We start from the raw sequence: 26,428 nt of genomic DNA on the forward strand, positions 1-26,428 counted from the left end.
CTCAGATGCCAAAGGGATCCTTTCTAGCTTCCTCTAGCTTCTTTCCCCTCTCTATAGCTAGGAAAGGTAGACTTGCAGCACAATCCTAGGTATGACTACTCAGAAGTAAGTCCCGTTGTGCTCAATTGATTTTACTCTCAGGAAAGTGTGTATAGCTGCAAGTTCCATTAAACTCAATGGGTCTAACCTCTAGGTGGACTTTTATAGGATTGTACTGTTATAGGATTGTACTTACTGTTTATAGGATTGTACTTAAGCAAATGACCCAAATATACATACTTGTTCAAGATGCTTAATTACACTTTCCTTTACATGTAGTTTGGGGTTACTTTGGCACAGAGTTTTGATATTTGCTTTTTTTTTTTTTGCTTTTTAAGCTTAATGAATACAATCTTTCTGCATCTTAAAATGTTAAGTTGACCTTTCTGCATCTTAAAATGTTGAGTTGACCTCTTCCATGAACCCACACCTTTTAGAAGTCATTTTAGTTTCAGTCTTCATATGTGTTTCACAGCTGTCTTTATTAAGCAGAAAAAAATATTTATCTTTTGAGGGCAGAAGGTAATTAAGTAATGTGTAACTCAGTGGTTCCGAAACTTCTACAGGGGAGTTGGGAACCAGGTAAATGTTTGCATGGGTGGGGAGGGGGGGGCAGCGACACTGCTGCAAAGATCTCAGCACTGCCAAGGGTTTTTTTTTTTAGTTATCTGGGGGCAACACTGTCCTCCTGCAGGGTCCTAGTGGCTTGAAGCCCCCTCTGATTTCCTCCACAGCTTGTTTACAAAGCCCTTATCTCAGATCTAAAGCTACTTCTGGTTTCTCCTAAAAATCAGAAGTAGCCCTTATCTCCAACCTAAAACCACTTCCTGTTTTCCCTGAAAACTGGAAGTAGCTTTAGATCAGAGATAAGGTCTTTGTAAACAAGCTTCAGAAGAGATCAGAGGAGGCTGCAAGCCTCCAGGACCCTGCAAGAGTTCAGCACTGCTCCCTAGATACATAAAAAAGCCCCTTGGTAGTGCTAGCACTGCAGTCTCTGCAGCACTGTCACTACCATGGGGGGACTGTCACTGCCATTCCTTATGGGGGAATGCCCTGCTTCTAGTTCCCTTGGTAGGTCATGACCCACCAACTGGAGAACCACTGGTGTAATTATTTCTCCCTAAGTACTGTCACCTTACCTATTCAAGTGAACTGTACTGCAGGTGGTGAAGCTGATTTTTGTCAATGGCACGGTCCTTTGTTGTGGTAGATCGTTATCTGAACATGAGCCAAATTCTGCTGGTGAATTCATCATATGTCATCAAACAAAATTGCTTCTGGATGGTCCCCTGATGAAGCAAGCATGTGCAGAAGACTTTGCATGATAGAAAGCTGTTGCTGTGTGGAGGATTTTGTACATCCCTCATGTGGTCTATTATACTAGTGAAACCGCCAGAGGTGCCACTACCACTTGGAATTCATCTGCTTCTGATGAATCAAGATTCCAATCAACTTCCACTATGGAAAAAGTCTCAGATCTGCTCTAGGATTGTGCTGTGAATGGAATTCAGAGCCATTCTTAAAAAGAACAGTCTTGGAAAAGATCTTGGTGGAGGCAAGATACACACAAATGAACACAAACAGCCCTGTTTGAAAACTTTTCCAAAAGTCAGGAGATTAAAGTTCAAGAGATTAAAGTTGATACTGTAGCTTGAGGTATTTTAGGTGGCAGAAGAAACTGTTGTATTAGCTGCCTTTATCACTGGTCTTTCCATGTCAGGTCTTTGATTCACTGCTGACATTTCTGATGAATCATTAAGTAAATAGTAGCAGTTTTGCACCAATGCCAACTTCCAACATGTTTTCAAGCCTTTAGAATGCTCTGAAATTTTTGGGGTGCTTGTGTGACTTTACCAGTAAAATATTATTTCCCAATCGCATCATTTTTTCCCTTTCTTCTTCCTTATAGGATCCTGCCTCTTCTGAGAGCTCAACAACAAGTGTAGAGAAGACCAAGCATCGAAGACTTCTTTCCCTAGACACGTTCAGAGGGTAGTGTACCATGATTTGTTATAGTTGTATCATTTAAAAAAAACGAATGCTTCTTGCAATATAATTTGCAATATACAGTACAGTGACTGCTTGATTTAATGGACTAATGGGGGAAGAGATGTGCACTAATGTTTGACATCTGTTAAATTTAAATGCATTGAAGTCAATGGAGAAGCAGATGCACAAAACGTACATGACTGGCCGTTAATGGAGGAGAAAATGTCCACTGTTTGCAAAGTCTGTAAAATCAAAACTACCCTGTACAGTATCTTCTTCTTCTTCTCACTGCGGGGAGGACAAGGAGTTATTCAAGAGAGCATTTAAGTCATGCTGTCTGACAAGTGTACATCCTTCAAGGTCTTGTTTCTGAGGGGAAAAAAAAAGGAAGCAGAGATTTTGAATCCTGTGCCCAGTTGAAAACATTGCACTCCTGCTCTTGCATGGAATTGTGGTATATACTTTGGTTAAAATTTGAGAGGTTTTTCATACAGAGAGTTGTTTTGATTTTGTGTTCATGTAACTAGATGAGGAAAGCAGTCTTTCGGAACAATGCCCTAGATGCTACTGTAGTATAAATAGTACGGTCACAGAAATGTTAATATCATTTTGAGAGAACTGTTAGGTAGCCTGTATTCATAAAGTCATCAATGATAAGAACTTCACCAGATTTTTCCACATGTATCTGTAACTCGATTTTCTTATTAGGCACTTACAGTCCCATTGGGGACAAAAGGTTGACCTTGTTACTGTTACTGAGTTTTTCCTACCCCACTGCTTCCTGGTCCAGTTATTTTATGTTACTTTGAGTCATATTAATGTTTATAACAGTTAGAAATAGTGTGAAACCCAGAGTCAAAACACAAGCATTTGTATTTATTTCATAAATTGCTGCATTGCCCATCAGTGAGTCATGTGCCCAGGTGTTGTTTTGTTGATATTTAGTATTGATGTTGCTTAAAATTTGGAAGTGTAGATTGAATAAAGACATAGTTTTAAAAATAGTTTTTGCATGAGAGTAGCAGCCTGTTCTGTGCTACCACTTAAGAAGTACTGAGTTAACTCCTTCTAGAAGCTGGCAGAGGAAGCTGTGAGTACATTAACTTCTTGACTAGTGGCACATCTTGTATATTTACTGCAAAGAGCTGTTCTGGGGCAAACTGTTGAGGGGAGGAATGATGGCTGAGAGATGGGGATGCCTAAGGTCAGCGGATGAATTCATCAGGTAAACTTTGACTCAAGGACTTCCGTCCCACAGTTCAGTCTCTCAGCTACCATGCTATGCTACCTCAGTGCTAGCAGTGCTATGAATGTGACATGTTAGTTCTGCTTTGCCTGTATGTGAGCAAGCAAATGCATTTTTTCCTTGGTGTGTGGTTGTCAACTACGCAGCTTCCAAAAACAATGAACTATATGTGAAACAGCACAGAGGTCATGAATAGGCTACGAGTCAATTTAGTGCCCTCCCTGCATGCCGTCGGGTCAATGAAGATACTGGCCTGCTTTGGACAGTAACAATGAGCCACTTGTTGGAAAATCTGAGGAAAAAGCAAAGCTGATTTAGTCCAGTCTGACTGCCTGAGTGGCACTTAATTGCATTTCATGCCATCTGATGCCGCGTGCCCTTCCAGGGAAGAGATGGTGCAAAGTCTATGTTGTCACCACCACATATGATAATTGAAGTGAGAGATAATGGCATCTCACTTGGAAAACAATATTTAACCAAGCATTTACTGAAGCGGGAAGCAAGGCTGTAGGAAATGGTTTTACATGAGCACAAAAAGAAATGTGAACATGTATTAGTATAGTTAAAACAAAACTGGCCCAGCCTTGAAGCAAAGTGAGGCAACTGCCTCAAGTGGCCTCTTTGCAGTGTTGTTCAGATGAGCAGATAAACTGATCTGACTAATGTGGCACAATCCACTGGGAAATTCTCCTGAGACTGTTTCACACTAACTGACTTTGTGGCTCAGAATTGCTATCCTTCATTCACTTATAGCCCAATCCTCTTCTTCCTCCCCCTGACAATGCAGTGGCTACCATTGCATCCTGCGGGGGCAATTGCAGAGGTCTTCTTTGGGTAAGGGAACTTTAATTCCCTTACCTGGGAGTAAGCCTCCACAGAATGGAGGGGTCTACCCAGACTTGCGCTAGTGAGTTCTCTGGTACAGGTTAGCATGCATCCTCGATCGGGTCCAGCAAAGGGGCTAGGATTCAGCAGCTGCCACTGTTATTGAACCTGCCCCCTTCCTGACCTTATCCACCCATCCCCGGACCCTGTTGTCTCCTCATTTTGCATCTCCTCCACTTTGTCCTCACTCCCCCACCAATGTACCTGTCTTAGCAGCTCCAGGAGAACCTGCCTGTGCATGCAGGAAGGCTCCAACCTTTCCACCAGCACTCCAGCAATACACACCTCCACATGCTGTCAGTGTGTGTTTTACAACGGTCATAAAGCAGTTAGTACTGGTGGAATGCTTGTTCTGCCACTAGGGCAGCCCAATAACATTGGGCTGTTACTCTTCACAGAGTGACTAGATGCTGCTGCTGCTGTCAATTTATTAAGGTGATGGTGTTTTCCAAACTGTGTTCCTGTCTTTCAGACCTGATTTGTGGTGATGTTTCTTTCTTTAACTAGAAATTGAAGCACTAAGCTGGCTGGTGTAGACTGGCAAAGTTTAATTGATTTGCCTGGTGGGGAAATGGTCTGTGAAGCCCCAGCACTGGCACCCTGAAATTAATCCCGGGGAGGAGAAATAGGCAGGAGACCAGAAGGAAGAGATTCAAGGCAAACAGAAGTGTGTCTGGAGCTGAGAGGGGTTCTGGGGAAGGCGAACAGATCAGGCTGCCATTTCCTTGGTGGATGGAAATGTTGAGGTGCAGCAGTGGATAAATGTACCTGATGCTGGGAGGGGGAGAAAGAAGTTGGGCTGCCGATACTTCCCCAGCGGAAGGAGACTTTGGGTAGAAAAGGGAAGATCACTTCTGCCAATATCCTTGTGACAGGCTGCAGTCCATGCTCAATAATATTACCCACCTTTGCTGGGGGGGGGGGGGTAGGACCTGCAAGATGTTAATTGCAATAAAATGCTAATTAAGTGCTATGGGGATCCACAGTTCTATCTGCACTTCCACCCAATAGTGGGGAGAGTCCTGCTTAGGAATTTTAAAGAGCCCTGGTGTGGCACTGGCCCTGCTCAAGCCTTTTTGTAACGAACTGGAGCATGGAAGTTGCATCGCAGTGAGCTTTATGCAGACCTTCCAGGTGAATCTATTTGGATCAATGTATGGGGATCTGTTTGGATTTTGCACTTCTGACACCAAAACATTTTGGAATGGCCCTTATTTAAACTGGTTGAAAAAATGCTCTGTTAACATGGAATATGACTGATAATATGGTGTCCAATGTATCCATTTGGCTGAGGGGAAGCATCCAGTTATTTATTTATTTTTTTCCACATTTTTATACCACCCTTCCTCTAAAGAGCTCAGTGTGGTGTACACAGCTGATCCCCTCCTTTTGTCCTCACAACAACCCTGCAAGGTAGGTGAGGCTGGGAGAAAGTGACTGGCCCAAGGTCACCCAAGAAGCTTCATGGCAGAGGGGGGATTCGAACCTGGATCTTCCAGGTCTAAGTCCACCTCCCAAACCACTACACCACCCTGGCTCTCAGTTCTTAAGGGTGCTGTCCCTCATTCCCACTTGGAATGCAAGCCTGGTGCTTCCACAGATGGCAGACTTCTTCTGGTCCCTAGCAGTCTGCTGACTATTTAACAAACCCCAAAGAAAGATAATATGTAGCACCAAAATCTCATGTAGAGACAAGTATAATAGGTGTGCAGAAAGCATATTGTTCCAGGATAACCAAAATCCCAATGCATTTGGGGCTACACAGTCTTTTTGCAGGTGAAAATTTGGTACTAATTGTAGCTGAATTCAAATATACTGGGATTCCTTATTTTCAGAGTGTCTCAGTGTGAATCGATTAATCTATTTTTTGGTTAAAAGGCATGATTAATCAACTAGCATCTTTAATTGGTACATAGCCTTATAAATCACAGAAGACTATTGATTATGCCAGTCTGGTTCCTGTTGTAGAATATTTAACAGTATCTTTTAAACATTCTTTAAATATGACCCCTAAATATCTGTTTGGGGCACACAGCACAATGGGGTATATTGATCAACTAGAGCAGCCATTTTCAACCACTGTGCTGTGACACATTGGTGTACTACGAGTGGTCCACAGGTGTGCCACAGGAATTTGGGGGACGGTCATTTATTAGTATGGTCAGCGGGGGAATGTGAGCCCCCCACCAGCAGCGTGGTGTGATCTGAAAGTAGTCAAAAACCTGAAGGTGTACCTTGACAATTTTAGTGCCTTGTCAGTGTGCCATGAGATGAAAATGGTTGAAAATCACTGAACTAGAGTCTGTCACTCCACTCTGTGAATTATGTTGATAAGAAAGATGAAAATCTGTTTTCTACATTGTCATTGTCCAGGCCTGAATATATCTATCACTCTCAACAGGTTCTGACTTTGTGCCGCAGACAGTGCAATGATGTGAAACCTTCTTGATTGCTAATGCTAAACATGAGTGATGTGTTAATATTCTTTGCTTCACCAAATAATTAGACCTTTCATTTTCTCCCGTAGGCCTTCTGATTATTGCTCTCCTTCTCAACAGATAATCTCCCCTCCCTTTATCTGTTGCCATTTTTAACGGTCCCAGTATTTGTGCAATGCTTTGCAAACATGTCCTTCCGTGGGCTTCCCTATTGAGCTGTAAGCTATGTGTCGTGGAAATGTAGTCTCTCAACCTGACAAAGATTTGCCTCTGAAACAAACAGTAGCCAAGCTTTGAGACGTCTCTGAGAGGGAATGCTAAGTGGAGGCTCTCACTGCAGAAAAACTCAACCTCATCTCAGATGCACTGAGAAAGCTCTGACTGTGGTGGCAACCAACTGAGTTCCTGTCAGTGGTGGGCCAGAAAGGAAGCAAGGCCTCTGTGGCAGACCTTAAAGTCCAGGAAGACTCATATGGCAGGGAGAGGGCAGTGCTTAAGGATGGCTTGAGTTTGTGGCTGCACAATCACACACCTGACCAGCCCATTTGTGAGGTCAGCTGAAGTGGTTGCCTTGCTTTAGCCTCCCTCTTCTATTCCACCCCCCTTTCCAATCCAGAAAGTGGAAGAGGCTGGCACATTATCAGGTAAAGGGGGGGGGGGTTACCCTGCACATGCCTGATCTTGTCTGATCTTGGAAGCTAAGCAGGGTCAGGCCTGGTTAGTACTTGGATGGGAGACCTCATGGGAATACCAGGTGATGTAGGCTTATACCATAGTCTTTCGAGACTGAAGGTTGCCAACCACTTCAGGTGCTGGGAAGCCTTGAGTTGGCCCTGTACTTGCACGCCAGTTTGCTTCATTCTGTGTAACTCTAGTGTGGCCAGGAGACAGATCTCAGGTTGAGAGTGTGCAGATGAAGAAATGGAGCTGCACAGTTAGGAGCAGGCTTGCTTTTTAAAGAGTGGGGTCAGCAGGGATATGAAGCAGATTTAGCCCTCATGCCAGTGGTGTTCTTGAGTGTATCCTTTTATTTTCTCCCATGTAAGAGAAGGCTTGTATTTCATTTCTATGGGGAAAACTAAATGCTGGCTCTGAGGACCCTGTTACAATGAGAGCATAATGTGCCTTCTACTCCCACACTCTGTGGTCTCTGCTGTCAAAGGCTTCTATGGGGGACGTTTGAGTTCAAGTGTCAGTGCACAGAATATAAAGAGAAATACTGAATGGACATACACATATACCCCAGGGACCTCACAGTATACAAATCTTCCCTCTGCATACATCTCACCAACGATGACATCCTAGTTTTTCTAATTTAAAGGATTTGTAGCCAGCAGCCTGGATGGTGACTGGACAATACTGAACCATTTATGTAACAAATGAAGATTACAAATAGTAACCTGGGCAATTGCCTGAATCCCACTTTGGCTTGACATCAACTTCTTCTTGGAAGGGGCTTCGTCAGTATAAACCCAGAGATATCTCAGAAAAATCCATGGAGTACCTACCATGTGTGCTCAAATCACGGCTAATGGCATTGCTAGAAAGAGGCAGGTAGTAAGGAATTGACTTCCACTGCTGGGCTTGAACAACCCCAAGGACTGTATTGTACTGATGTTATTTAAGCTTCCTAGTGTATGAATCTTGTGTTGTTGACATGTCATGTGACTTCGTATGCCATCATTCATTAATGCTTTCACATTTTCAGCATAGGATGCACTTACAAACATGTGGCTTAACTACTTAGATTAATCTTTCTTTGTGGGTCAGATGTCATCTCTTTGTGGCAGGTCATGAATCATGAATCGAGGTCCATGACTGGATCTAATGCTTCTTCATACAGCAAAAAGCAACACAGCTTGTGCGAGTGGCCAATGTGGCATTATCCTGTATGTTCAAAGTCCCAACTGTTCTGAATTTTAATTCGTTCCCCTTTCTGCATCTTCTAGATGAGGTTAGAGTCCATTGATCTTCCTCTCATTTAATTAACATCTTGGTTCTCCTACAGGTGCGGGACGTGCTTTGATCTCTTTTGATCTTGATCTGCATCTAAATAATTGAAGCTTTGGTAGAAATCTTTTATAAATGAGCTAATCATTGTACATTAAAACCTATTAGAGTCAATCTATTTTATTCCCACTGGGGGCCAAGCTCAGGCAGAAGAATGGAAGCTTGCTCTGTTGCTTCTGTGGCTGGGCAACCTTTTTTTGCTACTTTCCTGGAAATTCATTTTGAAAACCGTGAGATAGGAGAATGTTCTGTTGCTAAAATTGGAAGCCAACAGCCATTCAGTCTTTAACTTCCTTTCCAAGTGGGAGCTGTTATAATTAGGAAGACAAAAGTCAGCCATCTCAGTAATATATTGTGCCTTTTTTTCTATTTAACAACAGTGAATTAACTATGAGAGAACCTCATGGATACAGTCAGTTATCACCTAGCCTTTGTTTAGAAGGCAGCTGCTTTACTTCCAGTAGGACTGGATAGTGGGCATCAATGAGAGTTGGCTTGGGTGATGTATTAGACTTGTTTAACTGGGCTGAGGAGTTGGGAGAGGCTTCAAAAATCAATTTTTATGACTAGCGTGCAAGTTGAGTATTGTGTTTGTGTCACTGCGTGAAATACGCCTGTACGTTAGCTGAGACGTACTCCTGCTGTGAGACAATAAGGTCCTGACCTTTTAAAGCAATTAGCCACATGTGTGTTTAAACTTTTAACTCCAGTGGGATTTCTCAGATGTGGAGAGTTAAGTATGTGCTTGGATCAAAGGCCTGCATTCTCAACCTTACTACAAGCAAGTGATTTTAGGGGCCAGTATTTAAGCACTCTACTAGCTGACAGTTGCATTCAGTTTAGGCACCAAAGTATTCACCAAAATATCCATGAGTAATTTTCAAACTGAGGCCGTTACTTCTTGCTATGGACCAACCAACATATTTTAGTGCTTAGAATTTTGCCAGCAACGGAGTGAACATGGTCAAAATGGGAACCTTATTCAGTTGCATCAAAATTACATTTGATCAAGTTTAACAGCCATTTGTTTCCCTTGGAATGATGAACCATGGAACCATGAAACCCTTGGAATGATAGTTTTGTGACCGGGCTAAACTTCTCTTACAGAGAAGGCTCATGTGGTAGTTTGCTGATGGTACCAAAGGAGGTACCAAAGTAGTGAGGAGCACAGTGGAGGAGGAGAGCAGTGTCACCATCACTTAGGACTGGCCTTCACATGAAATTAACTGAAGGGCTCTTGTCAAGTGAAAGGCAGTGAATGGACAGTCGCCCTCCTCTAAACCAACGGAGCTGCTTCAACAAGCAGCCTGATCTTCTTTCTGGTAATGGAGAGCAAACAGGAAAGGATTGGGGCAGTGGCAGCCCCCTTCAGCCCTCAGTGCAATTGTTGCTGCAACCGTGCCACAGCCTCCTCGCTCGCTTCGTCCTCCTAGCTGCTTAGGAAAGCAGCCAAGTGAGCAGGGAGAGGCAAAGCGTGGTGATCTGAAACTGGGAGCCGGCCCCTCCCCCTTATCCTGCCTTGCCTTGCACTGCTCTTGTTGCAACCTCCTGCACCAGTCCTGTTTCAAATGAACAGGAAGAGCAGAGCATGCTCCATGCACTCTGAGCATGCTCCACGCTTCCTACTCATTTGAACTAGGGCTGGTGAAAGGAGGCTGCGCCAAAGGCTGAAGGTAAGCTTGGGCAGGCTCAACTCCTTCTCATGCGCTGGGGGCAAGTGTGCACATGCTAATATGCATGTATGGGAGTGGTAGGGTGGCAAGTCTGGACTACCTCAGGCACCAGCCAAACACTGGCTGGGCCTACCAGAACTGCAGTTGTATAAAGCAAGGTCATCTGCGTGACAGGTGGAATGCTGGCAGGTACTCCAATGAGGCTGGGCCATCCTAAGATCTCTGGGGTCTGAGGTGGCCTGCCTGCTCCCTGCTTATCTGAAAATGTCACAACTTCTGCTCTGCCCACATCCTGGACTGAAAAAGGTAGGGGAATGGAGTGGAAGAGGAAGTGTACAGGAGAGTTGTGAGCTAAGATCTCCAACTGGTATCTCTTCCACATCTTTCCACTCCACCCTTTTCCAATCCATTTCCAATCCAAGGAGTGGGAGGAGGGGAGCTGTGGAGGCAAGTAGGCAGGTGGAAGTGAGCCTCCCCCACTAGTTTCAGTTGGCCTTATGGATAAGCAGCAGTGAATAGGAGGCAAAGACACTGTTAGAATAGTTGTTACAATATGTAACGCTGGTTACAAGAGAATAGGGGCATAAAGATAGTTGTGATTGCATGAGGATCCCAGCATTGCCAGTGGGTTGTAGAAGGGGTTGGTATTGATCTTCACAGGAGTGAAAGAAGGGATCTAGCTCTAATTAAAACTCTATATAATGGTATGAATTCGCTGGTGTTTCTGATCTCTTTTTAGAAGCTGCTCTGTGTAGAATGCGTTGCAGTAATTCAGACTTGATGCAATTTAGGAATATGCTTATGTGCAGGTCTGTGTTTTCCAGGTATGGGAAAGTGAACCAGCATATCCACATGGCATCCGTATATGCGATTGTGCAAATTGAAGATGCCACCTATGCAATCCCCACGTGGTGGTGGCAGCTGGTGCCTGCACATGCAGGCTGTGATTGACTGTGAACCTGGTGGTGACCTCGTGCACTCCTGAGACATCTGTGCATGGGTGGCCACCAGGTGCAAACCAGCCCCCGTCGCTTGATTAAATGGAAATGTGTCTTAAAACATTTCCAGTTTCAGACTAAGGTAGCATGTATTTATTGTATTTCTAAATCTTATATCCTTCATTCATACTCCTCAGGCTCTTAAAGCTACCAAAATGTTCAAAACATCAAAACACAATACAATAATATAAAAATTATTACTACTTCAAATGTTAAACAGAAACCTCAGACTCAAATGTCTTCCTGTAGCTCAAACAGTTTTTAAATTTAATATTAAAAAAAGATTTCACCGCCAGACTTTCAAAAATTAGTGAACAGGATTCCTGGGCCTTCCTGGATGTGAGTTTCATAGAGGACACGTTTAACTGAGATTTTTTTACAATTCATGTTCTCCCTCTCCCTCCAGCAAGCCCTAGTTAATGAGCAGGCCTGGCTAGAAATGCTTCTAGGTCAGACATGGGTGAAAACTAAAATGACGGTAATTGATGATTTATTATTCATTACACACCTACACACACACAAAAATCCCAGATCAAACATATTTCCATGATTGCATAATATGGCTATATGATAATAAAAGGGTATTTATCCTCTAAGTGTTGTTTGTACAGATTAGATGCCATATTTAAACGTTCACAAATCTCTAACACCAGGTCATCACTAGTCTTCCCTTCTATGAAAATTTTTGGCACAAAACCAAGCACTGAATGTGCCAGAGTCATCACCTTAAAAATTACAGGATGATTATATGAGGATTGCATTGAGCAGATTTCATCATTCCGTTTATTTTGAGAACAATCTCAAAAACACACTCTCACACTAAAAGAGTATAAGAATCAAGTGAGCGATTTCATCTGTTTATAGTTTGTTGTTTGTCCTAATTGACAAACTACAGTTGTGCTTATACAAACCAGAACCGGGTATGTCATTATGGTTTGGAGTTGCATCTGAACCAGCCAGATTGTGTCTTTTATTTAACGTTTAATATTAAGCTAGCTAGGATCCTGTTTCTGAGCATTTTTATTCCCGTTTCATTCTCCCTCTCTGCCCCCCCCCATTATGAGAGTCACATATATTTTTTAAAATCTAAAATAATTCCAAGTAAGAGTGAAGCTGCAGGACTGACACAATTAAAATGAAGTGTCTAGCTAAAACTGATCATTATATATTTTTATTACTGCTAAGTCTTTTTGATGCATGGATGTTGGAAGATACATGGTGATGCTTGATTGGTTATTACTCTATCTTCTGAGTTGTCATGTAATATTACATACCATATATCCATCACATGGATGTAGACGTTTATTGATTTTCATAAGCATTTTTCATTCATTTTTAAAATATTTATACACTGTGCATTTGGCTAACTTGATCACTGTGAATGAGTGGTCAGGGACTTGATCAAAGAATATCTGTGTGTGGAGGACTGTGCTTGTGTTCAGTGCTTGAGTCCTTGCCCAGCATGAAGAAGGTCCCAGCTTCAGTTCTATGCATGAAGGCCAGCCAAAGCTTTGGCAAGGCAATCCAAGGCAACACCAAATTTTGCAGCTGTTTCTTATGTATCTGCTGCTGCCTTGCACACTGTAGTGGTCTCCACCTCTTTCCATGTGGGTAGATCAGAATCAAGGGGTGAGGGGTATGACATGGAAGCTTTCCAGGGTGCAGGGACAAACTTGTGTTCCTTGCAGGGATGAGGGCTTTATTGTTGCCACACAAAATAGTCTTTTTACATTTGTTTAGTCCTCAGTCCTTTATCAGGCTCCCCTCATTCTCTTCACTGGGGGCCTTTCAGAAGCAGTTCACCAGAAGCTTCTCCTGCTCAGTAATGAGAGGCTGCCCAGTGGGGAACCCCTGTAGGGCCATACCGGACAAAGCCCACTCTCTCCATGGGTTTCTGAGGCAGCAGGGCAACAAACTCTGACCCCTGTGGCTCAGTAGTAGAGTCTCCAAGGGGGTACTCAGAGCTGGGCAGGCCCACTCCCTGTGCTTCCTGTGATATTCTCAACCTTCTGCCACCTTGCCTCCACTCCTTCCCTTTCTCCCTTTGGTCTGGTTGCCTTAGCCCTGGCCTGGGCTTCTTTTCCTTATAGTCCCCTTCTCCTTCCTTCATTTCCCCCCTTATCTCTCCCCTTTCCACACTCCATGCTTTATCCTCCCCACTCTGTGCTTCTTCCACTTGTTCTCCTTGCCCTAGTATGCTCTCCATTCCTCCTGCTTCTTCTTCCCCTTTTAATTCCACTCACATCTCTGTTGTCTAGCCTAGTCTGGCTCCTTTAATCCCTATGATGCCTGGCAATTATGTCACCACTTCACAGGAAGTCTTGGCATCAGTGTACTTGCTGCACAGAGTTTCAGCAAGGGGGTGGATTCCACATGCACCCAGAGTGCCATACATTGTTGGCAACCTTCAGTCTCGAAAGACTATGGTATCGCGCTCTGAAAGGTGGTTCTGGAACAGCGTCTAGTGTGGCTGAAAAGGCCAATTTGGGAGTGACAATCCCTTCCACACTGGGAGCAAGTTCAGTCTGTCCCTGGTCTGTCTCCCTGGCTATGGGCCTTCCTTCTTTGCCTCTTTGCCACAGACCATTGGCCAAGTGTCTCTTGAAACTGGGAAAGGCCATGCTGCACAGCCTGCCTCCAAGCGGGCTGCTCAGAGGCCAGGGTTTCCCACCTGTTGCGGTCCACTCCTAAGGCCTTCAGATCCCTCTTGCAGATGGCCTTGTATTGCAGCCAGAAGCACAGTATTTGTGCTGAGGAAGAGGTGGGCTACTGCTTCCCCAATCTTCTTCCCACTCACTTTCAGTAACAGGAACTGGAACAGAGATCAGTGGGCAGGAAGCTGGAGGGAGGCAGTGGGCAGGTGTGGGATGCAGGGCACCTCTTGTCAGTTTGTTGTTGCTCTCCAACTCACTGCTCAATGCAAGGCTTTTCATCGGCCAGTCCTGCTTGCCATCTCCAGATAGGGTTGAGAATGACTCAAGCCTGAAACTAAGGGGGAAACCACCGCCAGTCTGTGAAGGCAGTACAAATTAGATGCACCAAGTATAATGCACAGTAATGTTGCTCAGTATAAGGCAGTACCATCGAATCATATACATCCTTGTATGCCTGTTGATAGTCAATTCATGGACAGTTAATTAGTAAGGGTGGTGTCTGAGTTGACTGCTGTCTGGGTATGGAAGTGTGTTTTATGCAGTTTGGACTTGGAAATGACAGAGAGAGCAGAGTGTGTTTGGCTGGAGTTAACTGAAACGGGTCATGCTGCCTTAGGGTGAGGGAGAGGGTGGGATGCCCAAGTTGCCCTCTGCGAAGCTGCAGCCTGATTATGGGAATTACTTGCTTCCAAGAGGCTCTGCTTGTATACTTAAAAGAAAATTTTTTTTACAATGATGTCCTAAGTCTCCGGAGCCCTCACATCCAGAGCAAATTAAACTGTACAGCAAGTGAAGAATGCATCTCAAGACATTGTTCACTTAAAATGCCTCAGAAGAATTGTATATGAATTTAATCAAGACTACTAGTTTTAGATTGTGCCTCTCCTTTTCTTTTCTTCTGCTTCGTTCCCAACCTTCTTTTTCTTTTTGTTCATCTGTCTGCCTTTGTGTTCGCTTCGCCCTTGAGTCCCTGTTCCAGGACGATGCCTTGGCTCAGACCCAACCTGGCATTGATTTTTGCCTCTAGATCCCCCCCCTCACACACGCACGCACCTATGCTATGTTTGTGTGCTTCCTGTCCTCGTGCCCTCTGTGTGATTTGACTGCCCATGCATTGTTCCGACCTCGGAGCGGCACAAGTTCTGATCTCGGTTCTACTAGAAATCCCATTTTTTGCACTCTGTATACTTGGCTGTCTGTGGCCCAGCTCTGAGGAATAATACAGTGAGGGACCTCCCTTATTAGCTGTTTCATGGAGGCATCTTGGACAGTTAATATGAAAGCTCAACTTTTGCATGCCATCAGTGACCCCCATCCAGATGTGAAGACACTGAACGTTAAGAGATATTGGGGTCATTTCACCTCTGTTCTAATTTATTGCCTGTTTGCTGCTCTGCAGAAATTATGGTGTGCTGAGTGAAAGGCTTTGACTTCCTGTACAGTTGAACCCTTGATTTAACAGACTAATGGGGGGAAGGGGTGTCCTTTAATGCTAAAAGTCTGTTAAATCCAAATGCATTGAAGTCAGTGGAGAAACACATGTGCAAAAAGTATATGACTAGCTTTTTTAATGAAGCAGAAAACGTCTGTTTCCTAAGTCTGTTAAATTAAGGGTTAACTGTGTTTGCACACAAAAAAAGCACCATATGCATTAAGAGGGATTGTCTGCCAGACATGTTCCATGTATGTCTTTGAAATGAATTCCAGCAACCTTCTAGCTCGTGAAGTCACTGAATAGAAAGCTTGTGGTCCCCAGCAAAAACATATGTCTGCAGCCATCTTTCCAAGTTTAAAGTACCAATAATGCTTCTCTAAGAGTGAAAGAAATAAAAAAAAAAAATAGGCATTTTATAGTGTTGCGGTCCTGGAAGAAAATGAATGTGTCTCAGAGGAGCCACAAAAATCAGGCTGTCATCCTCACTGTGAGGCTTTGAAGTATGTCGTAAGGTTATTTCTTTTGCATTTAATGTTCCTTGTTATTAATGCTTGTTCTTCCCTGTGGGCCTCGGCCTCTACAAGAGGAAAGCAAATAGTACAATATGAAATCTAAAGAGCAGCAACCAAAATACCATCAGCCAGTTCGTGAGAGTGAAAGTCAACAGGAATGGAGTCGCTACTTATTTGTATTACTTTTAAGAACATTATTCAGTGAATGGTAGTGCGGTTCTCTATGGCATTTGCCTTCACTCCTGGAACTTCCTCTCAGATCATCTATGTCAGCAGCGCTCAAACTTGCGCCCGCTGCGCACCCAGAATGCAGTCACCGTCTGGACCGCATCCAAGCATTCTGCTTGGACACCGCGCAACATCTTCTTCTTTCGGAGGACAAGGATGCTCTGGGCTGTCATGTCATCTGCCCGGCATCCCAGAAGGCCACACGACAGGACATCTGGGCAGACACGGCTGCCCAAGAGCATCCCTGTTCTCCGAAAGAGGACGACGTTGCATGGCACCCGAGTGGAACTGAAAGGTTCGCTCACTGGGTGGACGGATCCTCATGAACGCTGGATCCATCCCTTGAGCATGAGTTTGCATGGCCCTGGTCTATGTCTCAAACTGTGGGTCACCACTCTGTTTTTGTTGGTTCATGAAATTGACAGGGTTGATCAGGCCATGTGCACCAAGGGTTAAACAAGCTGCTACTTGGGGGGGGGGGGGAGCACTGCTGCCCAATCACCATTTATAGCCACAGTGAAAAAACAAACCAAACCAGAAGAGGAACCTGTGATTTTTGTTGCAACCACTGAACAGAGGAAGGGGATTAAATGCCTCATCCCTATGTGCTGCTGGCCCTATCCTGATGGAATAGGTGCGCAGTTGCTGTTCTGATGGGAAGATATGTAGCATCGTGTGTAGTCTGAGCCTAAGCGTACTATTCCCACCCGTAGAGCTATAGTTTCAACATGCCTGGTGGTAGCTTGAAAAATGGAGCCTGCAAGCCCAAATATATTGGGCACACCCCAGGAATGTTCCTAAGGGTATGTAGAACTGAAATGCAATTGTCCAGTTGCAATGAATAATTGAAATGTGAGGTCTTCTTACTGTGTGCTTTCAGTGTGCTCACATGAACCCTTCTGACTAAGGCATGCAGTGTTCTTGTACACTGCTCTTACAGCTGCTGGAGGGTGAAATGCACAATCACTAGGCCTACCTGTTGCTAAATTGTACCCTTTTGATTGTATGTTCCGGTAATATACAGTACAAACTAGTAAAATCATGTGGGATGTTGCCATAGAGCTGAACCTGCCTTCCAGGGCTTGTGGTACCAGAGGGCAGTGTCTCACATGATTTTGCTACTCATATGTTACTGCAGTGGCAAGAGATGAAGCCATGGGGAATCAGCAATCACACCATTTATGTAATGTCTTCAGGTGCCTGATATGGAGATGGGGGAGAGGAGGCAGTGGGGTTATACAAATGGTGCTTAGAATGTGGTGAACCTTACCTCAGAGCAGAAGATGCCTACTGTACCTCTACGCAAGTTTCCACCATGTTCAGTGTCTCTGTAGAATATACATTCTTTTTCATTTTATTTGAATTTGTATTCCAACCTAGCTGGGAGAGGATCAGAATAGATGAGAACATGTTTGATAGACAGACCAAAATACAAAGCCCAATCTCATGGCTTTGACATGCAGGCAGAAGCTCCAGTGCACCCACTGAGCCCCACATATTCAGTGGACCTCCCCATTTTATTTTATGACCCATGGAATTTTGTGTTCAGTACACACAATTGTGACAGTCTCCATGCACATGTGGATTCCTTCCGTCCATAAAATTGAACAAGAATATTGTAGATTGTACAATAAAGAGCCAAGCTAAAATGAATAAAATAATAAGTCTTGTCTACAGATTGTTTCTTAGAATGTCCACATTCCATTTTGGTTAAGATCTTTGTGGAATAATATACAATTCTTCTCCAGTCAGTTGGATCACACCAGTGCCTGCCTTATGGGAATTTTTAATCTTCCTTGGATGAAAGAATCCCCAGGTGTCTTGATAATTATGATACATGTTGCAACATCTGTTAAGATCAAAACACCAACGTGCTTAAATGTTTTCACCCATCCTTTAGAGTGTTTAGTCTTCTCTGAGATTTCTGGGTTTTTTTTTCTCTTTTGGGAGAGAGAGTTGCTGATGAAAGCGTGCTTGACAGATCTCTTACTGTTACCCAGCCTGATGCCTGTGATCTTTGTAAAAGAGAGTGGGAGAATTCCTGTCTAGGAAATGAATCTTGGGATTAGTGCAGTCCCATTGCGGGGGATAAGCTTTCTGTAATTCAGCTACAGAATCACCATTGTATGGTGTGTGTAGACAAGATGAATGTGGAGATAGAACTACACATTGTTTTCAAATGGCTGAGGTGGAATGCAGAGAGATAGGAAAAATGTGATTCTTCTCAGGCATGTGAGAAGCAAAGGTTTGGGTGCATTAGATGGACTATTCTTCAATGATTGTTATTTTTAACAAATTAAGGTAACAGGTTGATAGAAATGTACTATCTATATACTCAAGGGCATAGGCATTAGCAGGGAACGAATGGAAAGCCGTCTCTACTCATTATATCTGTAAGCTATCGCCTGATTAAATAAAATCCCTTTTTAGATACAGTCACTTTGGTCTGAGTATTTGTGTCATCGTCAGGCGTGTAATGGTTTTAATAAATTTCATTTACAGAACCAAACAGAGAGGCACTTGCTGGCAGAGTGCAAGAGGATGGAGTGCATTAACTCTTTGCGAAGTTATCCTCCAGTGCCAGTTCTGAAATGAGAAAGAAGGATAGCAGCACCTCACGCAGGTGCTGGTTTGAGGTCTGCAGATCAGAAGTTTTTATCAGAAGTTTTAATAGAAGTCTCACCCCTTCTATTACTAAGTAACAATGGGAAAGCTTCCAGTTTTCATTGGTTAAACCTCATGTTGCTCAATCCTTAGCTACCAAAAGCCAATTTTGAATAAACAGTTTTTCTTTCACCTAGAAAGTCAAAGGAAGGGACCCAGACTTTGACTTTGAGTCTCCAGGGGCACATAATTCTTGAACTGAAGGAAAGCCAACAAGGACATCTCCTTGCATGCCCTTGCAGACAGTTCATCTATCCTCATCAATTTTATAGGCCATGATGGGATGTAGGGATACAAGGAGGGTCTCTTAGGTATGAGCTCAAGCCATTTAGGACTCTTACAGGTTAGTTTTAGAGACCTGAATTGAGTCCAGAAGACAACGGGGAGCCAAGAGCCAGTAAGTTTCCAGTTTAGCTGCTTTAATTTCCAGGATCTGATGCCATAATTTAGTGGAGGGATACAGTAGGCTGTGCTAGGCCCCACTAATCAAGGACATGAAGCCTAACTCTTTGTTAGGTGCCAGTGAAACAGCATGCTGTCCAAGTAGTGTGCTCATTAGTCTTTTTGGTATCACAGAGATTGCTGGGGTGGAATTCCTAGACATATGCAGGCCTGCCCTATCCGAGACTAATAGTCCAGCATCCTTTATGATGCTGCAAGGAACTCTGGGACAGATGCTTGGATTGCATGTTGCAGTTTATGAGTCAGCAAAATAGCTTGGGTTGGTCCTGCCTGCTTGTTGTTTTCTGAGATATTTGTGGTGGATGTAGTAGTTTATCTGAAAGTTGTTGGTCATGTTGGGACATGGGGCCATAGCTCAGTGGGAAAGCACTTGCTTTGCATGAAGAAGTTTCCATGTTCAATTTTTGGAATCTCCAGGTACTTCTGAGGAATACACCTTTCTGAAACTTCAGAAAGCCTATGTCATTCTGAGTAGAAAATGCTGAGCTAGATGGACCAAAGGTTGAACATGGTAGAAGGTAGCTTCCTGTTTTTTATGCCTTATGACCCTAGAGCAGTTGGTTTCACACATTTAGCTCCAGGACCCACTTTTTAGAATGAGAATCTGTGGGGACCCACTGGAAGTGATGTCATGACTGGAAGTGACATCATCAAGCTGGAACATTTTTCACAATCCTAGGCTGCAATCCTACCCACTATCATTGTTAAAAGAATATACATAGTAGCATGTTAAAAGTATAGGTCTGTAACATTTCCCCAAATGCAGTCACATACCATAGGAGCATCAAGTCTAATATATTAAAAATAAAATACTGAAATGAATGGGGGCCCACCTGAAATTGGCTCGCAACCCACCTAGTGGGTCCCGACCCACAGTTTGCGAAACACTGCCTAGAGAATATGAGAAGCAGTGTGATGAAATGGTGCCATCTATTGCATGTTGGTGTGATTGTGCAAAGTTTCCAAGTGGATGAGAATTCTTCTTTCGTTGAAATGGGGTCATTGAGAAAGTTTGGGTGCACCACAAAGGATTGTTGAGAAGAGCTGCTGTATCTGCTGATTTTCAAGGAGCTTCTGGAATGCTGCACTATCTCATCTGAAGCATCTCTTGTTTTGGAATAATTGTCACATTTATATCTAAAACCCTTGAGACATGCTATTGAAAAGGAAGTGAGTTTTCCTCTGCAAAAGATGCAGCCTGAAAGAAATCTGTGGAAATCTATTTACTTACATTAGTCCCTTATTATACTTGTTTCTCCCCAGTGTCACACTCTGTATTATATGTCCTTGGGGCAACAAACTGTCTTTTTCTTTAGTCTGTAAAGCGTTATGTAAATGGACTGTTCTGTATACTAGAAATACAAAATAATATTTCTGCCCCTTAGCCTTCTGTGCTTCATTATTACAAATGAATTAATTAATCCAGTTAGTTCCAAGCTGTTGTATACCAATCTAAAAGCAATGGCTAAAGTCAGAGCTAAAACTCCATTTATTTCTGAGTGCGGCTGATTTGGTTTTTGATTTTCACTTTTATGGGCACACTTGGTCTTAGTCTCAAAATCGTGTCACTGAGTGCACCGGGAGTAGTTTCCTACTTAGCCTGTTACAGTCCTGTGTCTAAAACTTGCTCTGAATTATGATTTTCTCTCCCTCTGAGTATAGCACTGAATTAGTTTCTTAATTTCTCCCCTCCAGCCCATCATTCAAATATAAATGTTTTTTTTTTTCTTTGCCAGGTATCAAAACTAAACTGAAACTGTCTTATACGGTGTCAGACCATGCACCTAGCCCTCTTTTGCATTCTTCGATGGGCAGAAACTCTCACAATCTCAAGCATAATCGTTCCCAGCCTTGCTACCCAAGGTTCTTTTACTGGAGGCATTGAGGAATGAAACTGGAAGTGCTTCCATGCCAAGCTCTTTAGCACTATTGAACCACTGCTTTTCCACAATAAGCTGGAAGTAGAATTAAATGGCAGTTCCACAAGGCATTTCTGATATATCTCCTGTAAAAAATACAGCAGTGTTGGGGTCCCCATGGTCAAAATCTCATATATGCTCGGAGGAAAGGAGTGTTGTTTTCAACAGGACTTACTTCCTAAAAAGTGCATGTAGGACTGCAGCCTGCAATTAGCAAATATTGCAGTGCCAAGTCAGTATCCCCTTTGCCACAGAGCACCACCTATATTAAACCCCCCCCCCCAAATTGCAATGCCCCATCATATCCATATGACTGGACCTTCTGGGGCATGGGAAGAGGAATAATCCCTCCCTTCTCCACAGTTGTTCTTCCACTCTGGCCACTTCTTTGTCCAATTCAGGGGAGAAGTGGAGGAGAATGAGTGGACAGAAATGGGTGCCCTTCCCCTGAAAGTCTGCTTCCAGAGGCAACCACTTCAGTTACCCTCATGGATGGGATGGCCCTAGGAGGATTACTCAGAAAACAAACAAAAAAAATGAGTGAGCAACACTGCTGCTTTAAACATGAGTGAATGAAGGATAGCAATTCTGGAGAGAAAGGCTAGAGTGTGGAAGCATTCTGGGAACCTAATACTGTACATGCTCTGTTAAAGAACCTTTCCCCAGATGTTCCCTCTGTCCTGTTTCAAATTGAATATATATATGATTTTGTATAGGAGTTAAACTCTTGGACTGCACAAATGCAGCTATAAATCAACCAATGCCAACATCATCGTCAGTATTTTACACATAGAGAACTAAGAAAGAAGCCAGGAAAGGCAGTAGAAGAGGAGAGTACAAGATTCCTATATCAAATTACTGTACATTTCATACCAGGATATGAATTGACTATATTCAAGGTGGAGGGAATGTTCTCTGACCTTTTCAGCTGTTTGGAGATGGTCTTCTACTGTGACAAGGAAGTACTGGAAAAATTAACTGTGGCAAAGAGGCACACTGTGCCTGTGGGCTGGGTTAATAGGCCAGCAAATTCAGCCTACTGCTTGTCAAAACAGATTACATATCAAACTGCAGTTTTTGGTTTCCACTTATTTCACCTTTCAAGCATCCTTTTAAGGATGTGCTTTCTCCATACTAATCCTACAATGTGTGATGGTACAAGTTGCAAAATATTTTGTTGCACGTTTGATCATGGGGTCCAGTGAAGGTTTCAAATAAACATGGACACTTCTCTCTAAATCAGAGACTGAATACCTGTGTCTCTGGAAGCCTTGTCCCTGCCCATTCTGCCTGCTGGCATGGTGGATATGGCAGGCACATACAATTTGTGCCCCCCCAAACAGATTGCAGTCCATCAACCATATCTGCTGCTTCACCAGAAACTGAATGAACGTTTTGTTTTTGCCACTTAAGAGCGGTAAAACAGAAGGTTTATTGCACATCTGGCAGACCATCATAATAAATTATATTAGGACAGTGGTTTTCAAACATTTTAGAGCTCTAGAGGCTGCTGCCTGATTTATAAATGCAAAGGGGTGTGGCTTTAATGGTGATTGGGCAGCAGTGCTCTCCCCCTCCCCCAAGTAGCAGCTTGTTTAACCCTTGATGCACATTGCCTAATCTGCCCTGTCAGTTTCATGAACCACCAAAAATTGGGTCACAACCCACTGGTGGATCCTGGACCCACAGTTTGGGAACCACTGCATTAGGATAATAACTAACACTCATATTCAATCAATACCACCCCCCAACATTCCCAGTCCATGTATTTAGCCTCTACAGAGCTCTGAATCAATTTGGCATGTGTTGGTTAATTTTGGTTGGACCCCCAATGTTATTTCTCCAGCTCTGTTTCCTCTGCAGCTCTAGACCCATATTTGTCTAATGTTCTTATTCTGATGGTATGCTCCATTGAACTTCATTGTTGCATACTTTTTATAGAAAGTAAAGCATATGAAGGTGGCTGTTCCACTCCTTCTCTTCAGTCTCCCAGGATCAACTCAGGACAGTGCTCTGCCTAGACAATTTCTTTCTTCCTTCTTAAAGCCTTGCAAAAGAGTGTACAAAAATTTGCATGGAAGGAGCAATCATTTTAGAGATTTTGTGAGTTGCTCATGTATCAGATTAGTTAGGAAGCTTCTTAAGCAGAAAGTTTTGCTGTGCTTCCAATTCAGTGTCTGAAACAGGAACTCATACATCACTGACAAAAGCAGGTGTGCTTGACTCATCTCTTTCTCATCCCAAGATACCTGAACGTGTCAACATCAGCAGGATTCTGGCTATTCATTCCATAGTAAATGACTTCTGAATGCTCCTCCATTTAAAAAAAAAATTAAAAAAAGTCTGTGAATTTAGAAAACTAGCACACCACATAGAGAGGTTTAATGTAGCTTTTGACCTGACATGCCAGTTCACTGCATGCAGGGAACTCTTCATGTGTGGGAGCAAAAATCTCTGCAATCCAGAGTATTACAGTTCAGAATTCTACTGCTTCATTTTGCATCATGTGTAGAATGGCTGTTAATCTTGATTGGATAAAGGAGCTCCATAATAACCCCTTACATATTGTCTTAGCACAGTTTCATTATCAAGAGCAGTTGCTCAAAACATGAATGTAAATGGTTTGCCATTATAACTGACACCTCATTGTGGTTAAACTTCAGTTATCAAGAGCAGTTAAGCATTTGAAGTGGCATAACTAGGCCTATTAATTTAATGATGCCCCCATGGTGTGCTTAGCGTAGTCTCTATAACAATCAGGAAATAGGTTATCATGCAATTAGTGACATATAGTCAGAGATAAGCAGGACTGTAAATGTAGTTAAAGAACTAAAGAAGTGATTTTTCCATCTTGAACAATTGGGCCTTTTGTTAGGCTCTAGGGTTGTATTGTTTAATGACATGAAAGATGCACACTGCTTGCAACAGGAAAATGTACAATTTTATATCTGGATCCCTGAAAAAATTAAAACCATTAATATCTCTTCCCATTTCTCTTTCATGGCTTTAATAACAGAATGCACAGCCCAATCCTATCCCCAGCTGTCCCGCCATGTGCAATGGCACCAAAATGGCTACTGCTATACCCAGCAGCACCGCCGAGGCTGCTGGAAGTCTCCTTGGGAGAAGCCCCAGGTCCTTCAATGAGGTTTCTCAAGTCTGTGTCGACTCTTTTGCTGGCTCAGACTTGAGAACCTCTGTATCGGACTTTTCAGCCCAACGCAGAGGATAGCGTATGGGGCTCCGCCAGTCCCACCCACCACCCGCCCCAGTTTCTTCATGCTTTGCAGCAAGTTTACGATACCTGGTACCAGCACTTTAGCTCAGCACTGGCACTCAGAACCCATAGGATTGGGGTCTAGGTTTACTACCTAGTCATAGTTTGTTCATGTTTGGGGAGCACTGTCCATAATATGTAGAAAATTATTGATAAGATTGTCCATATTTTTTGTGAAGCCAGAATTGTGTGTCCAAAGAAACAATCAGTCAATGTCGTAAAAATTTGTGTTCAAGGGGAAGAGGATTTTTAAAGCAGTAAACAGCAAGCACAAGTGCTGTGCTGTAGGGGAGTATGAGTTTGCAGACATCTAGGATCCTTGAGATGTTCCCCTACTTTTTTTTTTTTTTTGTTAAGTTTAAATCATTAGTACCTCACTTTTCCCCTCCAAGCAGTGCCCAAGGTGGCTAACAATATTAAAATACAATATCAACAATAAAATAAGAAAACAGTAATAATCACAGGTTACAATAAAAACTAGGCAGAGGGAATTTACAATGTAAAAGAAAGAGTGGAACAGAATATTGGGGTCTTCAGGCCCTGCCAGAACACTGATGATCTTTGTGTTGTATTCTTTCAGCAATCACTGTTCATGTGTAATTGGGCTCTAGAAACTCCCTGTGTCAATTGGAAGGTTAATAATTCTGCAAGAATAGAGCAAGGACCAATCAAGGAAGAGCTTGAGAAGCAGAATATTTTGACTTGAAGGTAATTGTGCTGCAGCAGAGATGGGCATAGGCTGGTGATTATCGTGCCTTTCATTAGTCATGAACTAATTTGAAGATAAAGTTGCAGCTGGTTATTTCAAATCAATATGTGAACTTTAACCTTTCTCATCATAGGAGCTCCTGACTGTGCACCCCTTCACTTCACCCATTTTCTCTTCCAGTTTCCTCTCCCAGCCAAGGCCAAATGACACATGCAGTCAGTGTGTTTTAGAGTAACATGCTGAGGATGGACTGATTCTCTTTTTAACAAAATGCATCTGCTGGGGGAGGAATGGTCTGGGTTGAGACCCATTTCCCTTTGTGCCGTTTTCCTATTTAGAATCATCCCCCAAACATGCCGGGACAGGCAGCAGCAAGAGGAAATTTCAGTGGGCAAATGACCAAAAGAAAAGGGTTAAACAGCCCCTCTTGTGGTCCCACTGTGGATTGGATCCCCCAACCACTGCTTTTAGTTAAAATGAGAACCAGCCAGTTCTGTTTTACTTTAAAATACACTTAATGTAACATGCAGGTTTGAGTCCTACCTCTGGCATCCTCTCCTTTCTCCCATTCACCTGCACAATAGCCTCCCCCAAACCATCTTTCCTGAACTTTCTTGCTTCCTGTTGTGCTTCCCTTCTTCCCTAGTCCTTCTGCATGTCCTGCCCCTAGTCAGGGCTGCTTCCCTTCTTCCCTAGTCCTTCTGCATGTCCTGCCCCTTAGGGCAACTCAGCCAATCAAACCATCAAAGCGTTATGATCAAAGGGTCACCACTACGAAATCCTCTCGTCATTAAGTGTATTATAATATAGATCATTTCACCCTTCCTCATCTTCCCATGTTTTGCTTTTTTCATAAATGCTAATGTACACATTTATCACCTTTCTAGCCACAGCTTTGCTTTCTCTCTCCCTGAAAATGGCACATCTTTGCCTACAGTGCATTGAGGTGTGTGTCTGAGAGCCAGGGTGGTGGAGCGGTTTGGGAGGTGAACTTAGACCTAGAAGATCCAGGTTCAAATCCCCCCTCAGCCACAAAGCTTCCTGGGTGACCTTGGGCCAGTCACTTTCTCTTAGCTTCACCTGTGTACACCGCCCTGAGCTCTTTGGAGGAAGGGCAGTCTTTTCTGTGGTCTGTCACAGTCAACACATTATCTGAATGGATGTGAAACTGGAGCAGCAAAGATGGAGCTTCTGTGGTCACAGATTCTGTCTGCATGCTAATGACAAACAATGTATGCACAGTTTTGATGGGCCATGATACTTAAGATTATAGATTAAACACCATATACC

General features: G+C 43.2%; 1 protein-coding gene across 1 annotated transcript in view; it reads left to right on the forward strand.

Annotated features, from left to right (window-relative positions):
* Positions 1-26,428, forward strand: part of LOC136645137 (heparan-alpha-glucosaminide N-acetyltransferase-like) — a 141,952-nt gene that overhangs the window by 20,900 nt on the left and 94,624 nt on the right. The window contains exon 4 of the mRNA XM_066621382.1: positions 16,139-16,402. Coding sequence (XP_066477479.1) covers positions 16,139-16,402 — 264 coding nt within the window. The remainder of the gene's footprint in view (positions 1-16,138; positions 16,403-26,428) is intronic.

Source organism: Tiliqua scincoides, chromosome 3, assembly GCF_035046505.1.
Source record: "Tiliqua scincoides isolate rTilSci1 chromosome 3, rTilSci1.hap2, whole genome shotgun sequence".
In the NCBI taxonomy this organism is placed as follows: Eukaryota; Metazoa; Chordata; class Lepidosauria; order Squamata; family Scincidae; genus Tiliqua; species Tiliqua scincoides.